The sequence below is a fragment of the Canis aureus genome, chromosome 19, assembly GCF_053574225.1.
Source record: "Canis aureus isolate CA01 chromosome 19, VMU_Caureus_v.1.0, whole genome shotgun sequence".
NCBI lineage: Eukaryota > Metazoa > Chordata > Mammalia > Carnivora > Canidae > Canis > Canis aureus.
Window position 1 is genome coordinate 25,815,105 of NC_135629.1, and position 15,439 is coordinate 25,830,543.

At 42.6% G+C, this 15,439-nt stretch overlaps 1 protein-coding gene across 3 annotated transcripts; it reads left to right on the forward strand.

Moving 5' to 3' along the window:
* The first annotated feature begins 114 nt into the window (after window positions 1–114).
* On the forward strand, window positions 115–13,699 carry LOC144291219 (uncharacterized). 3 transcript variants are annotated; one of them, XM_077860874.1, is made up of 6 exons: window positions 115–412; window positions 9,524–9,676; window positions 10,168–10,360; window positions 10,440–10,581; window positions 10,890–11,034; window positions 12,697–13,698. In XM_077860874.1, the coding sequence occupies exons 2-6, from the start codon at window positions 9,640–9,642 to the stop codon at window positions 12,816–12,818; spliced, it is 639 nt and encodes a 212-aa protein (XP_077717000.1). In that variant the 5' UTR covers window positions 115–412; window positions 9,524–9,639; the 3' UTR covers window positions 12,819–13,698. The 3 variants fall into 3 exon arrangements, with proteins under 3 accessions (XP_077717000.1, XP_077716999.1, XP_077717001.1); XM_077860873.1 differs by lacking the exon at window positions 9,524–9,676 and having other exon boundaries at window positions 10,244–10,360; window positions 12,697–13,699; XM_077860875.1 differs by lacking the exon at window positions 9,524–9,676 and having other exon boundaries at window positions 12,697–13,697.
* Window positions 13,700–15,439: the final 1,740 nt, after the last annotated feature.

A 15,439-nucleotide genomic window follows, 5' to 3' on the forward strand; every position in this document is an offset into this window, starting at 1 on the left:
TTATGCGTTCTGTAGAACTCTGCTTGTGATGCATCTTGGCGTGTTACTATGGAAATATTAAATCATTCCACATGTGCATGTGTTTGCCTCACCAGGTAGATTTTAGAATTTACTTGAGAACTGATTGTAGCTCCTTGTCCTCCTCCACCTCCTCCTTCTCTCTTCCTCACCTTCTCTTTCCTGGGAGCACCTGGGTAGTGTTCACTAGGCAAGTGCTCCAACACCCTAGTTGATTAACTCAGGAAAAAATAGAAGCTATTATTTATTGATCAATCTGTGCCCCACATGAATGAAGTTCATGTGTTCTTTCTTTAGTCCTTACAAACAGTCCTGTGAGTATTATTATCCCAACTTTCCAGCTCTGGAAACTGAGGCGTAGGAAGAGAAGGCAACTTGCCCGAAGTCACAGCTGGTGAGTGAGTGGCAGAGCTGGGAGTCAGACCTCAGTTGTCTGATTCTAGAGCTCATGACTTCCTGTAATCCCACTCATTTTCCATCCTCTTAACTAGCAACTTCTCAGAGTCATTGCTTTGCAGATTTTAAGAGGAAAGTGTGTACTTTGGGCTAACAAATCTCACATCTCTGATAAGACACAGTGGATAGGATGCTTGTCGTAAGGTCTTCATTTCTAGAAGGCTATGCCTATGCCCTTTAGAATAACGCATATGCTTCTGGTGGCACTCAGGCTGGTTGGTCCACTGTCTTCTACCTACTTGCTCCTGAAAGTGTGCTTCTTGAACCAGAAGAATCGGCATGACCTGGGATGTTAGAAATGCAGACTTGCAGGTTGCCTCAACTTACTGAGTCAGAATCTACATTTGAACAATATCCCTAGGTCATTTGTGAGCACATTACAGTTTGAGAAGAACTACCCTACTTAATGGTTGTCACATGAAATGGGACTTTTCTCTCCTGTGACTATTGGTAAAGAAGTCAAGATAGGTCAGCAAACTGATTCAAGTGAGTCAGGACAACACCATCACATCAACCCAGGAGGTATTATTGATTTTCTCACGTGTTCACATAATCATTGGCCCCAGCTATTCCAGTCTCCTAGTTACATACCAGTATTTCAATCAAGTTAGTTGAAAATTCTCTGGATATAGAGTCATGTGTTAGGATTAAGATATAAAACCTTAGGATAGTTTGAAAACTCACTGTGCTTCCTAGAATATGTCCTAATGCCCATCTTTAGGATATCCAAAGTTCAGCTGCTAAACTCACGTGACATTTTAATCTAGCCCAAAGTCGAAACACGGTAACTTTGTCAAACAGGAGGAGAGTTTAGGACTATAGCCCCTTTATAAGATCTGCCTTAAGAAATGTTTATGCCACCCATCTCCAGCATGTGTCAAATTGTGTGCTGTTGCTGTAGGCATAGAACAGCCTCCTTATTTTTCTCTCTAACCTGCTCAGAGCTATACCGCCTAAGTAAGCATCTTCCTTGCCCTGGGTTGAAAGCAGCATTATTTTTAACATAGGACTGGTGATTATTCTGCAAGGACTTCCCTGTTTTGCTTCACCATTTAGACCCTCCTTCCTTCTCTTTTTTTTTTTTTTCCCTCCTTCCTTCTCAAAGAATACATTTACATTCATTCTATTTCCCCACCCTCATCTTCAAGTATTTATCAAGTGATGTGGCCAGTACAAAGTAAGACATGAATAACTGCCCCCGAGGAGAGTATATTCTGGGGTAATGGGAACCCCATGGCTGTTGCAGGCAAGAGGGGCAGGCAGAGTGAAGACGTCGCAGGGAGCTTGGGGGACAGAGGCCATTCCATGCGGGGGACCAATGGTACAGAAGGGGAAGTGTGTGGGACCCACAGGTTTGAGGAATGGGTCTTGCAGATCACATGATACATCTCCGGTGCCCAGTGGTGAGGGCTGTTCAAGGAGCATGTGCCCTTCCCCCACTGGGCCTGCAGATGACATGGGCTCACAGCTTCCCCTCTCTGGGTTTGTTTGGATCACTTCATCTACTGGAACATCGAGTTCAAAAAAGTTAATCCCTTCTTTCAACAGACTGAGGTCTATGTGGCAGTGTGGTAGATGTTGGCGTCTCAGCAGAGATGAAGACAGTCTCTTCCCCAGACAGTTCCTTTTAGTGGATAAGCCAATAAATGAGCACATAAATTAAATAAGATAAAAATCCTAACAGGAGAGTACATTTTGGAGAAGTTTATATGCAAGAAAAAATATAGAAAAGTATAAACTAATTTGCATAATGAATCTAAAAGGTAGTGTGGCCATGGTCTGGGAAGGTCTTAGAGCAGAGGAAAGACCTGAAGCCTGGATAGGCAAAGAGTGAAGAGACTACTCCAGAAGGAAAATAATCTGAGCAAAGTTCCCCTTTCCCAGGACTAATGAGCATGGAAACTTGTTTACTGAATTTTTGCCTGAAGCTGACATATATTGACTAACACTGCCAGGGCCCCTGCTAAAACACCAGATTAAAATATGCATTTAGTTAATAGATTCTCTAGAGCTTAAGTAATAATCTATAACTACATAATTACATATAACTGTATAACATATATCATATATAATTATATAATTGATATGTTAATATTATAGTTCATAATTAATGGTTATATTACATAATTAATTAGTAATTATATAGTAATATAAGTAATAATGTTAAAGTATTGATTAATATTAATACGTAATTATATGATATTATCTCTAAATATGATTATGATTATAGTTTTATATATAATAATTTATAATTATTGTTTTCAGACCTCCTCATATGCAAGGCTAAGTACCTTACACTGAATACTCAAAGCAACCTTATGGGGGTGTTTTGATTTCCATTTTATTAATAAGGAAACAGTTTAGGAACTTGAGCAAAGCCACATAGTAGACGCTAATGTTGTACATGGACACAAAGTTGGAGAGCAAAACCCACATTCTTAACACTATGTCAAACTATCCAGATGCTCTATATACTGTAGAACTTTGAATATTGTATACTCAGGTACGATACAACATTAGGATATTAGAACAGCAAAACATAATCCCTTTAAACAATTTCCCTTCAGATGGGAAGAGAAAGTATGATGTATAGAGCTGAAACTATTGAAGCAAGATCATGTGTGGCAATCATCTCTTTCTCAAGTCCTAAAAGTACATAAAAAGGCATGAGGGTGTGGTTATTTGGATAAGTCTTCTTAAAATTGGTAATTTTGTGGGACCTACTATGCAAGGCCAAAGTAATGTGCCAATTGGATCATTTATAGGGCATTGTGGCTGTATAGTATCCAAACATCCCTTCCCAAGGTGGCTAAAAATGCCAAGTCCCCAAATGAGAAAGACTTGCGTCATTTGGGAAATTATACCCATTGAGTTTTTTACAGGATTTCTAGAGTGTGTGTTCGAATGCCGTTTGCTCATTCTTTTTCCAGTTCATGGGAAGCAGATTATCAAAAATGATTAACAGAATTGATATAGCCACACTCGCAAACCTGGGTTTGAGAACTGACCCTGCCACAGTGATCAGGCGTCTAGGTTGTTCACTTAAATGCCCAGCCATTGTACTTACCATGTGGCCAGGACCAGCAGAGTCAGCACCACCAGGACCTCGGTAGAAACACAGACTCTCAGGCCTCACCCTGGCCTGGCTGAACGGAAAGCTCTAGGGCCGGGACCAGGCATCTGTGTTTTAACAAGCCTTCCAGGTTTGGAAAGCCCTGTGCTGGACCTTAGCATCCTCATTGATAAAAAGGAGATAATATAGTAATAATATCCTCTTCTACGTATCATTGTGAAATCAACTGAGATAGTATACATAAAGTGCCTCACATGATGTCTAAAGTAAGAGTAATAATTATCATCTTTAATAATTTTATTTTACCTTTTCTTATTTTTGGTTTAGAAAGGTAAGAAACCAGAACCCCAAACAGATAACTCTGTCTGCCTTGGGTCTCACGAGAAATCCATTCTTACAGTTAGTGGTGAAGACTTGTCTGACGTCTGCCTTATGTTACTAAGAAAATCTGAATCGTATAAACAGGTTTCTCTTGTGGTCTTTCTTCGGCTCCTGTTTGAAAACGAAGGAGGTCTGCGGCTGAGTGTTTTACGGCCAGTCCAGGGGCTCCGTGGAACAACTCTGATGGATGTGTGTGTCAGATTGCAAAACACTCCCGACTGGAGCAGTTAAACTGGACAGTTTAGAAAACCACCTCCAGGTTTCACATTTGGGAACACAAACACTTCTGGAGTGAAGTGCTTCTTCCCAGGGAGACATGCCACCGCTTCAGCTCCCTGTGAAGTGCCCATATATATCAGGGCTGAATAAAGTCCCAGTAAGGACTGGTTTGACCCACTGTGGCCTGTTCCAAACCATCTGAATCCATTCTAATTTCTTTGCAACTTTTATTTAGTATTTATTTATATGAGCTTGGGCATCTGTCTTGCTTATGGCTTCCTTGCTTCTCATTTGTTCTTCCCCTCTCAGACGAAGCTCAGTAAACTTTTCTGTAAAGGGACAGAAAGTAAATATTTCAAGCTTTGTGGGCCATAGGGTCTCTGTGGCAACTACTCAAGTCTGCCATGGTTACTCAAAAGCAGCTGCAGACAAGGCGCAACCAATTGAATGTGGCTGTATCCCAATAAAACTTTATTTACAAAAACAGGTGGCAGGCCAGATTTGGCCGACCAACTCTGGTCTGCCGACTTCTGACTCAGAACCTCAAAACAACCCATAGAAAGGACCCAGATGACCAGACAGAAGAATAATTCAGTGTCTACAGGAAAAATTCTGGCTTAGAAGGAGTTCCTAGCTTCCATTAATCGTCCCTTCAGACCAGTTGAACCAAAACCCACTCTGAAACTGTTTTGCTCTGACCTGGCGGGCAAACACCTCCTCTTGGTTTAACAACTTTTAAAGAAGGTGTTGCCTCACAGGTTGGGACCAATCAAAACACGTTCCACATCTGGAACGAGGAAGTCTTTCTGTAAGGGATGAGATCGAAATGTTCAGACACCAATTAAGTAGGAGGCAAGGAAAAAAAAAAAAGTAGGAGGCGAGGGCCCAGCCAGACTTAAACCATAGGAGTACAGAGTGAATGCCAGCATCTTACTTTTCTAGGATAGTTCAGGGTTTATGACTCTTGGTGTTTAGAGATAACTAAACTGGCCCCTCTGCAAGAAGTAACACAGAAGGTATGAATGTAAGAAATTACTCTTTATTCTTGCTAAAGTACTGATATGAATCTCTGTATCTCTGTACAGTGGAAGAAACCAGTTGACAAACATCGTGACCTAGGCTGTTCTTTCATTTGAAGAGGTTTCTTTTTGCAGTGCCAGGTGTGGTTTGAGACTTGGCTTTGTATGACTTACTCATTCCAAAGTTGGAATTTCCTTGGGTCCAAGGGAGCCATTTATAACAAATGTCATTGGTTGCTTGTCTAACAGCCATTCCAACTCCTGCTTTCTTTTTCCTTGAAGAAGAGCCACTAATTTTGTTGGAGTTCTCCATGTAGCAAAGATAAATCTTACTTGGTTTAATTCAGTGATGATCATCCCATTCATTGTTGCAGTGAGTTTATGGATGAGCATGTAACCCAGGGCCGCCTCATGAAAAATAAAGAAAAATCTGTGGGGAAGCTTCAGGAAAAGATACCCTCTCCCTTAAAAAGAGGCAAACGGGAAAATGTGTCCTTGTGTGGGTCTTGTGGGTATACAGCTTGGAACTGTGGTATCCATCTTGAACCCTGGGGGATGCTAAACTACGGATAACAAAGCATAATAAAACCTGCAGCTGCCTTGCCAGGAGACTTTCTGTTATTGAGAAAGTAAGTGTTCTTTATTATGTAAACTAACTTGAATTTTCTGTTTCCCGGGGCCAAAAGAATCCCAAATGATACCCATTCCTATTTGGTTTCCTCCAGGCCAGCTCTGGTCTCTCTGCCTATGAGCTCTCAAACTCTATGCTTCACTATCCCTGCCTCATCTTACCACCCATTTGAGATTTGGGAATTGTTCTTTGTTTTGTTTTGTCTTAATAGACCTTGAAGTTGAGATCTTACCTATTAGGATTTCACCAAGAGCCACCAGTCATTAAAGAGTTATAAACACAGCTACTCACAGACTGAAGTCATTTCAATTTGTGGTTTTGTTATTGGAAGTGTTGGTAGTAATAATGTTTGTTTACTTTCCACTTATTCAGTGCAATTGTCCTTCCCTAACAAAGATTGTAGGCAAGTGGATGTGATCAAGTAAGCAATTACATACCATGTAATGAGAGACCTGAGAGAGGACTGGGGGCTGTGGAAGTCTAGAGGGAGGATCTGTCATTGGCTTACTCAACAGTCAAGACCTTCACATTTCTTCCATGCTTGCAGAGGGTCCCAGCCTAGAAATGCCAGACGCTCACTCTCCAGCCTCCACTGCAGCTAGGGCTTGTACATATGAGCTCCTTCTGGCCGGTGAGACATGAGGGAAAGCCTTCAAAGGTCTTCTAAAACAGGATTTTCCTTGAAGATTAAGATCATCACAGAGAAGTGTTTTCTTCCCTTTCTGCTCGTTTCTTTCCTGGGAAGGCATGATTCAGGGCTACAATAGCCATCTTGTGACCATGAAGTAAAAGCCAAGAGCATTGTAGAACATGAATCTAAGTGTTGATATTATTATTTCATAGAACCAATCCTATATCTGTATATCTCCAGATTTCTTGTTAGGTGATGATACCACTGTATTTTCGTATCTGTTACATATAGGCAGTAGCATGCTAAATGGCACAAAGGGTATCTAATGTGGACTGGGAATCTAAGAAGGCTTCCTGGAGGAAGTGACTCACAAGCTAAAACAGGAATGATATGTACACATTATGTAATAGGAGGAGAGGTGATAAAGGAGGGTGAGAGACTTGGAGGGGAGATTATGGCAATTTAAAAATTCAAAATTGGTGGCTATGGCTGAAGTATAAAATTTTTTTTATGGATTGGCAAGAGATAAGGTCAAATAGGTAAAAGGGGGGAGGACAAATCATATATAACTTTGTAATCACATATAACTTTGTTCATGAATTTCGCTTTTTTTTCCCTAAGAACATTACAAACACTATAGAAATTTTTCTCGTTCTCGAGGTCAGAGTTAATCACTTCTTTTATATACCCTGATCACACTACTGATAGTTCACTATCATTTGGTCCTGTCAGGGGTATAATTTGTTATTCAAGTATTTGTTTCCTCCAGTTTAATTCAATAATGCTTATCCCCTTATCCATTGATTGGTTCATAGATGAGCATGTAACCCAGTTCTGCCTAATGGAAAACAAAGAAATATCTGCTGGGAACCATCTGGAAAAGTTATCTTCTCCCCTAAAAAGAAGCATGGGGAGAATGTGTCTCCCAGAGAGCAGACTATGTCTTATCTCTTTTTTTTTTTTTTAAGATTTTATTTATTTATTCATGAGAGACACAGAGAGAGAGAGAGGCAGAGACACAGGCAGAGGGAGAAGCAGGCTCCATGCAGGGAGCCCGACATGGGACCTGATCCCAGGTCTCCAGGATCACACCCCCGTCCAAAGGCGGCGCCAAACCGCTGAGCCACCCGGGCTGCCCTGTCTTATCTCATTTATCTCAACTCCCTCCATCAAATTTTCAACAAGGTCTGTTGAATCAAATTGCTTATCTCATTAGTATTTACAGAACCTGGATCTATTTTAAGTAGTTTGTCTTTCTTGGTCCTTTCAATACCCTCATGAAGCCTAGAGAGAGGTCCAGGCTTCTCACAGCTGGTTAGGGCAGAACCGTAAGGGCTGGAACCAGGTTGATCTCTTTTCATCCAGAAATGCTATTCACTGTGTCATACAGTTTTCTCCCATAGCAAGTGTTTCCATCACTAAGAGTTTGTACATCTATTCATTTGCAGTGAGGTCGCAGTTTGATGAAACTTAAAAACATTTTTTTTCCAAATAGTCATTGCCAGAAGCTTTGTAGTGATGGAAACATCCAGTCACACTTTCTTTTCTTGGGGAGAACTCAGAGTGGTCCTTTGGTGTCAGCAGACATAGGGCAATAAAGCCTCTTTGTTGTGGTTTGAGAAAGGCTAGCATTTCCCCATGTCTCCTGGCCTATAAAGTTCACAGAATGCTTCAGGCTGATGGACACATTTGTGTAGGAACTCTCTTAGTTAGCATAACTAACTACCTACCGTAACATGAACCTGAACATCTTAGTGGTTCAATGCAATCTTTTATTTCTCTCTCACATAGAAATTCATTTTTAGGGGGACCACATTAGAGACCCAGGCTCTTTCTCTCTTTTAGAGACAACTTCTGAATCTAGTAGACAGACAGAGGAAGAGAGAGAGGAGCTTTCTATGGACCTCACTTCTGTCCACATTACATTGGGCAGGATTCAGTCATGTGGCTACACTTACCTGCATGTAAGAATGGGAAACATAGTCCACCTCTAGGCCCAGAAAAATAACCAAATGATTTTGAAAGACAAGTGGTCATCTCTGACTTAGGAACCAAAGGGAATCTTGAGAAGAAAGTGGTGATAACCCTCCACTTTCTGAGGCTCAATCTTATGGTATTTCTTTCTTAAAGAGTGCATGAGTGGAGGTTGGATGGTGGGAAGGGGAGAGGCAGAGAAAGAGGGAGAGAGAACCTTAAGCAGGCTCCACGCCCAATGTAGGGCTCAACCTCATGACCCTGACTTCATGACCTGAGCCAAAATCAAGAGCCAGATGCATAACCAACTGAGCCACCAGGGACCCCAACCTTATAGTATTTCTGATGAACTAGGGTAGAGCAGAAAAGGCTGGGCTATGTAGAAGGGAATTCATCATAAGGGATAAGATAGACTTTCCTGTTGGTTCACCTCAAAGCCAAGATCATGTTTTTCATGAGGGAAGATTAGTTCCAAACATGATATATGGATGAAATTAGAAATTAGAAATCTCCATTAGAAACAGAAAAATTAGAAATCCCTCCTTATCTGAATGGATGAATGTTTATATATCAAAAGAGCTGTGTACTGAAGAATTGCATATATTTGGAGGAGCTCATATCCCAATAGAATACCATTTAATACTGTAAAATCACTCATTCATTCATTTATTCAACAAAGCTTATTACATACCTAATATGTGCTTAGCACATTCTACGTGGTGGGATACTCTTGTCCCTGCCCTTGTGCCCTCAATAATAAATAAATATGATTTCAGGTAGCCACAAGCACAATGAAGAAAACAGTTTAGTTGCAAGGTTAAGGGATTGAAAGTAACTAGGAGAGAAGAGTCTGGCACTCCTCTAGATTGGATAGAACAGGACATGGTAAATGTTACCAGAGGAGAGAAAGTCTTCATTTCCCCCATTTCTAAGACCCAGTGAGACTGCTGCTGTGCCAAAAAATATTGACAACCAAACAATTTTCTGTGTTGGTCTAAGATGATTCCACGTTTCTAGACCTCCTGCTTTCAAGAGCCGCACTATGCAACCGTGGTGACAAAAATAGGAGCATAATATGAGCTTCATGTGTAGACTCACATCTTCTAGGGTTTTCTCTGCAGAGGACAGTAATTAAGAATGACCCCTTATGCCAGTAAACACCCCTGGGATTCTCAGACTTACCCCAGGAGGTACAACTCCTTAGAAAAACACCGATGAGAGATCAGACATCAGGATTATGCAGTTGGAGCAGGAAGAGGAATGTGGCCTCACAGGTGAGGAAGGCATATCAATTCCACTCTCATTCAACAATTATTTGTTAAACACTTTCTATGTGTCAGATATTGTGTTGAGGCCTGGAGATAAAGGGAACAAATGTGGCACAACCCTGACTTGATCAGTGTTAACCTAAAGGGAAACAGAGAGCTTGACAGAAAAACCAAAGTATCCACATACAAGTGTTTATGCTCCCACTCTATGCAAAGCCCTTTGCCCAGTTCCATAAACCATGGTGTGTAGCCTCTTGGGCTTCTTCACGTGCCCCTTCATGAATACGTGAGCACATTTTTCCTCCCCGAGGCGCTCCTCCCTGAAAGGGCACTGGTTTCCTGATCTTATTAATGATTCTGCAGGTGCTTCCCTCATGAGGGAATTCAGCCTCGTTCCGCTTCATGACCAGGCAGCTGTAGGGGTCCCCCAGGGCAGTATTCTTACCTTATCCTGGGATCCAGCCCCAACATGTGTGTTCTCATTCTGACCCTCCCAGGTCACTCCGTGGCTGCCAGAAACCACCGGTCCCCATTGTGCACAAGTCCTCCAAAGTCAACCTTGTCATTACGCAGATGCTGTCAGAGGCCGTGTCTGAACACCATGCCAAAACAACCAGTCCAGAAGGAACATTCGGTCAATCTGTCTTGTCAGAAAGCCAAAAAAGAAGACATTTGTTCGATTGAATTCATGTAAGAGTTGGTTTGTTTTATTTTTAGCTGAATTTAGTCTTGTTGGCTGACGTATCTAGGCAGGGTTCTCGTCTCCTAGGGTTACAAGAGCTCACGTAGTCAACAGCCACCACAACAAAAATGTGTCCATTCCCCCCCTCCCAAGATCTTCGTCTTATCTCCATAACCACTGTGGAAAGCAGTTGAGGGCAAGAACTGTGTCATCTTCTTCATCACACTGGGTAGGTCTGTATTAATATTTGTGTCAGTTGGGGCCCTGCCAGGAAAGAGATGGTCTACCCAGTTGGAATCACTTGAGGCAAGTGTAGCAGAAGGACGGTTTGCAAGGGTGCAGGCAGATGTAGAGAAATGCTGGGTAATGACTCAGGGTAAGAACAGAACTCGACTAGGCCTGACAGGACATGAGGAGGAAATAGAACGGAAAGACAGACAACCATCTTTGTCCAAGGAGCGCATCCATTCTGTGTCTCATCCATAGCAGGAGAGTCAAGGGAATATAACCCTAGCCTCACTTCTCTCCCTCCCTTAGATCACCCTTCTGGGGTCCCATGTGGCCAGATTCACCTGGAAGCCTGGGGACCCAGAGCCTGTGGATGTAATGCATTTCTGTCAGCCTCCCAGAACACAGAAGACTCTAGAAGAGTGGAAAGTAGAGCCAGAGGAACAGACAGAAGGTATCTAGCCCAGTACTGTGTCATCTAATTTCCAGGAGAGTTTGATTCCACACCTTCCCTGGGTCAGCATCTGACTTTTCAAGTCAAGCAGCCATGTGGATTCACGGACTCTTGAGCTTAGGGGAACTTTGAAAGCACCAGCTCCTCTGGGATGCAGCAAAATTTCTCCCAAGTCCATCCTCCTCTTGAATGCCTCTGTTGATAGGAAGATCACAATATGTCAAGGCATTTGAGGGCACACCTAATGAGAACCCTCTGCAACCCAGCTCCCATTTTCCTTGTTTCTAGTGTTCTAGGTCTAAATCCTCAGCTCTCTTTCACAAGGAAGGATGCCAGGGTCTTAAAACTCCTCATCTGGGCATGGGGTGAGGAGAAGAAGCTGTAAAGCTTGGGCTGATCTACCGGGCAATGGCAGAAAGGAACTCATGTCGTGGAGAGGGTGGGGAAACCACTTCTCTCCTTGCATCCCCACCACAAAGGCCTCTAAAATTCAGAGCATCCTAAAAATGAAGACGTGACTATGAAATCCCTGAGAACCAGAGCTGGGACCCTTCAGGCAGACTTAATTCTATTTCAAAGCCACACACTCCCCTCAGCAAGACAGAGGAATCCACCAGCAATGGCCAACGGCAGCCAGTGCCATTAATGAAACCCTAGCAGCTAAAAATACCCTCGGCCAGTTCCAAGGACCACACTGCTGCCAGTCTGTTATATTTCATCTTTTCAAAAATCCCAGCCTGTGGAAAACACTCCACGTGGGAAGGCCTGGGTTGTTTGCAGGAATCAGTGTAAGACGTAGACAGTAGTTTATTTGTTAGGCTGGTAACACATGAGAAATGGAGGAGAGATTTGTTTTCTGTAGCAGGAGGCAGATCAAGCCAGCTGGCAGCGTGCCTGAAACAAATAACCAAGAAACAACTAGATCTGTGTGAAACTTGGTGAGAAAGTTTAGAGTTGGTGGGGCAGGGAAGGGGCCACCGGTGGAAGATAAAATGGGCAAGTGGAGAGGGCAAAGAAGACTGTCAAGTTTTCTTACTGGTAAACTCACTGCCCTGTTTCTTTGTCAGCAGTTTGAAGAGTTGAAATTAAATTTGGTTGGTTCTATTTCTTGTCTTTCTCTCCAGCAGCTATAAGCTTCGAAAGAGCAAGTTAGGATGAAAAATGAATAGTTTCACTCGTCACCCTACTATTTACTGTGTAAACTCAGATGCCACAACAACCCTGAGAGACACATTTTATTAGCCCATTTTTAACTGCCTAAATGTCTTAAAATTTACATTCTGTAAAATTCACTTATTTTTCGCCCATACAGTTAGTTCTAAGAGTTTTCATAAATGCATCTAGTTGTATGATCTCCACAGTGAAGATACAAAGCAGTTCTTTCACCTCAAACCTTCCCCTTGTGCTAAACTTTTCTCATCACAACCTCCCCCAACCCAGCACTAATCCCTGGAACTAAGAATCCTCTGTCCTTATAGTTCTGTCTTTTCTAAAATGTCATATAAATGAAATCATATAGCCTTTTGAGTCTGTACTAGCCACATTTTGCAAATAGGTCAAAGGACGCTTAGAGAAGTTCAGTAACTTGCCCAGGGTCACACAGCTAGAAAAGCAGAGATTTAAGTGCAAGCACTGATTCCAAATCTTCTCCTTTCTCTGCAGCGCTGAGCTGGAGCTGTGTTTCTTCATCTCCAAGAAGAGGCGGGGGTGAGGTGGGGGTAGAGGGTGGTACAGTGAAATCATGGATGCAGAAGGACTTTGGAAAATGTCAAGCCTTTGTGTAAGGCAGCATTGCTTATTGTTTCTAACAGTCTTTGTCCCATGCCAAGCATTTCAGGAGGGCGCTGAGCTCTCCAAATCACCCTCCTGAACTCCGTGGCATACCTTTGAACCAAGCCTTATCAGTCTGTTTAAAGAAATGCTCTCGCTCTCACTCTCTCTTTCTCTCTCCTGCTAATGTAAGAAGCACCTCAGGAGGTTAAAGACCTGTCTTGACCGGAAGAAAGGTCTTTTAAAACAGAATCACTGTTTTCCACAGACACAGATTTATTTAATGGGATTTGGGTTGTGCAGGGGTGTTTTGGTCATCTGAAGGGATTTTTCTATTCTCAGGACATGAAAGTAACTGCTATGAAATAAAATTTGACTTGACTATTACGTCACAAGAAGTAAACATCATCTGTTGGCCTGATGGCTTGGATGCCTCTCTCTAAACTGCTTCTGCCAAAGGCTTTGAAATGTTTGCTTTTGGGCTGGATTCAACCATCAGAATATTTAGAGAAGCACATGCTGAAGCCCCACAAAGCAGATCCCTCTCTTGGTGAAGATAAACCTGCAAAGCTGTGGTTTTCTCGAAGCCGCAGAAACATGTCTCGTTCCTTCTTCCACCGCTGCTCCCTCTAAATGTTATCAAAAGCAAAGGTCTTTCTTTGTTATTGCTGCAGATGTACAGTTTTAGCAGTAGACCCAACCGAGGCTAATGAGATAGCTGGAGGGTCACTCAGCTCCAACACTGCCCAGTGGAGAGATCTTGCAAGCCAAATGTGCAATTTCAAATTCTGTAGTAGACATGACTTCAAAAGCAAAAAAAAAAAAAATCATTGTAATTCATTTTAATAAGATATACCTAAACCGGGATCCCTGGGTGGCGCAGCGGTTTGGCGCCTGCCTTTGGCCCAGGACGCAATCCTGGAGACCCGGGATCGAATCCCACATCAGGCTCCCGGTGCATGGAGCCTGCTTCTCCCTCTGCCTGTGTCTCTGCCTCTCTCTCTCTCTCTCTCTGTGACTATCATAAATAAATAAAAATTTAAAAAAAAGATATATCTAAACCAGCATGTCCAAAATACATAACCAACATACAATTATTAATGAGGTTGGTTTTCTCATCCAAGAAAATGACAGTGATGTCTACTCACAGAGGAGGATTAAAGAACATAATCCAACTAAAGTGCCTGACATGTGGTAAGTGGTGGATAGATGTGAGTTGTTATTAGAGGCATCAGTATTACTGTTTTTACTGGTATTATGACTCTTACCATTGCTATTCAGAAGCCAAACCTCAGGGGTGCCTGGGTGGCTCAGTCATTTAAGCATCTGTCTTTGCCTCAGGTCATGATCCTGCGGTCCCGGGATCAAGCCCCACATCGGGGTCCCTGCTCACTGGGGAATCTGCTTCTCCCTCTCCCTCTGCCACTCTCCCTGCTCAGGCTCTCTCTCTCACACATATGCTTTCTCTTTCTCTCAATAAATAAAATCTTTTTTTAAAAGCTATACTTCTTTAGATGAGAAAAATCACTGAGGGTTGGGGTGAGCACTGGGATCATGCCTTTTATGCATGTTGATTGACTTCAATGTGCCCATCTGGCTTCACATGCTTTTTTTCTGCTGTAAAGCATTCCTCATCCCACAAGATCTCGTGAAGAAGCCTCATCTTGAAGCCATCATTGCCATCCGGCTAGCAGACACTGCTTAGCTCTTCAGTAAAGGCATAAAGGGGAAAAAAAATTACCCCACATCAAGAGAAGTGTGGCTTGGAGTCTTAGCAGGACATGCATGGCTGCCTCCCATGGGACAGTCATGAAGTATTGAATAAAAGTAAATCATTGTTTATAAAAGTGTGAGTAAGGTTAAGGGAAACCAGCAACGGGTGGTATAGAGCCTCGTGCTTAACTACAGAGGGGCTGTGTCAGCCCATGCTTGAAGGGGCAAGGAGACAAAACTTCACCAAAAGTCCAACGGAGCTTGAGGGCTACCTTACAGCAAGCATGACCTTCGGTAGGAATACATGGCCAAACTGTAGATGAAGGAAGAATGGAGGAACAAGGTAGAAAGGAAATAAGCCTGACGACCTCACTCTCAGATCTTGTGCCAATGGTCCCAATTGACTTCATTCAATAGAAACTCAGAGGGAAGGTTGAGTCCATTGATGAAGGCCATGAAAATCAGCCTCCCAGAGCACAGAGCTTGGTAAAGAAGAGCGTGGAACTGGAGGGAGGGGAAATATCCAGCACAAAATTATCATTTGGTTTGGATCTTGGAACTTTCCTAAGCGAGTAATTCTCCAGCCCCTGAATTTGGGAGGTGTTTTGGAAAAGAGCATGACCAACCTGTTACTTTTCAAGTTCTGCCCTCATACACGTTAACATGCTCATTGACTTATGAAGTCCTCTTCCCTCTTCCTTTTCAAATACCTTTCTTTCTGAATGGCATTTTTCCAACTTGCACATTATAACAGCTCTATGAAAGTGTGTTAACTGTGGGACTTAAGAAACCAGTGCAAGAGAACCAGGATTGCCGAGACCCTATAATAAACCAGGCACTGTGCTAGGTAGTAAGCAAAGGTTAACCTTCAGTCTGTGTCCTCATGGTTTCTATTATCTAATAGAAAAGGGGGGAAATATGC

Bases quoted from the DNA above. Each gene is read 5' to 3' on its own strand.
- LOC144291219 (XM_077860874.1), top strand. From the start codon at position 9,640: ATGCAGTTGGAGCAGGAAGAGGAATGTGGCCTCACAG. The intron at 10,361-10,439 runs GTAAGAGTTGGT...CTCGTCTCCTAG, and splicing joins ATTTGTTCGATTGAATTCAT to GGTTACAAGAGCTCACGTAG. The intron at 10,582-10,889 runs GTAGGTCTGTAT...TCCCTCCCTTAG, and splicing joins CATCTTCTTCATCACACTGG to ATCACCCTTCTGGGGTCCCA.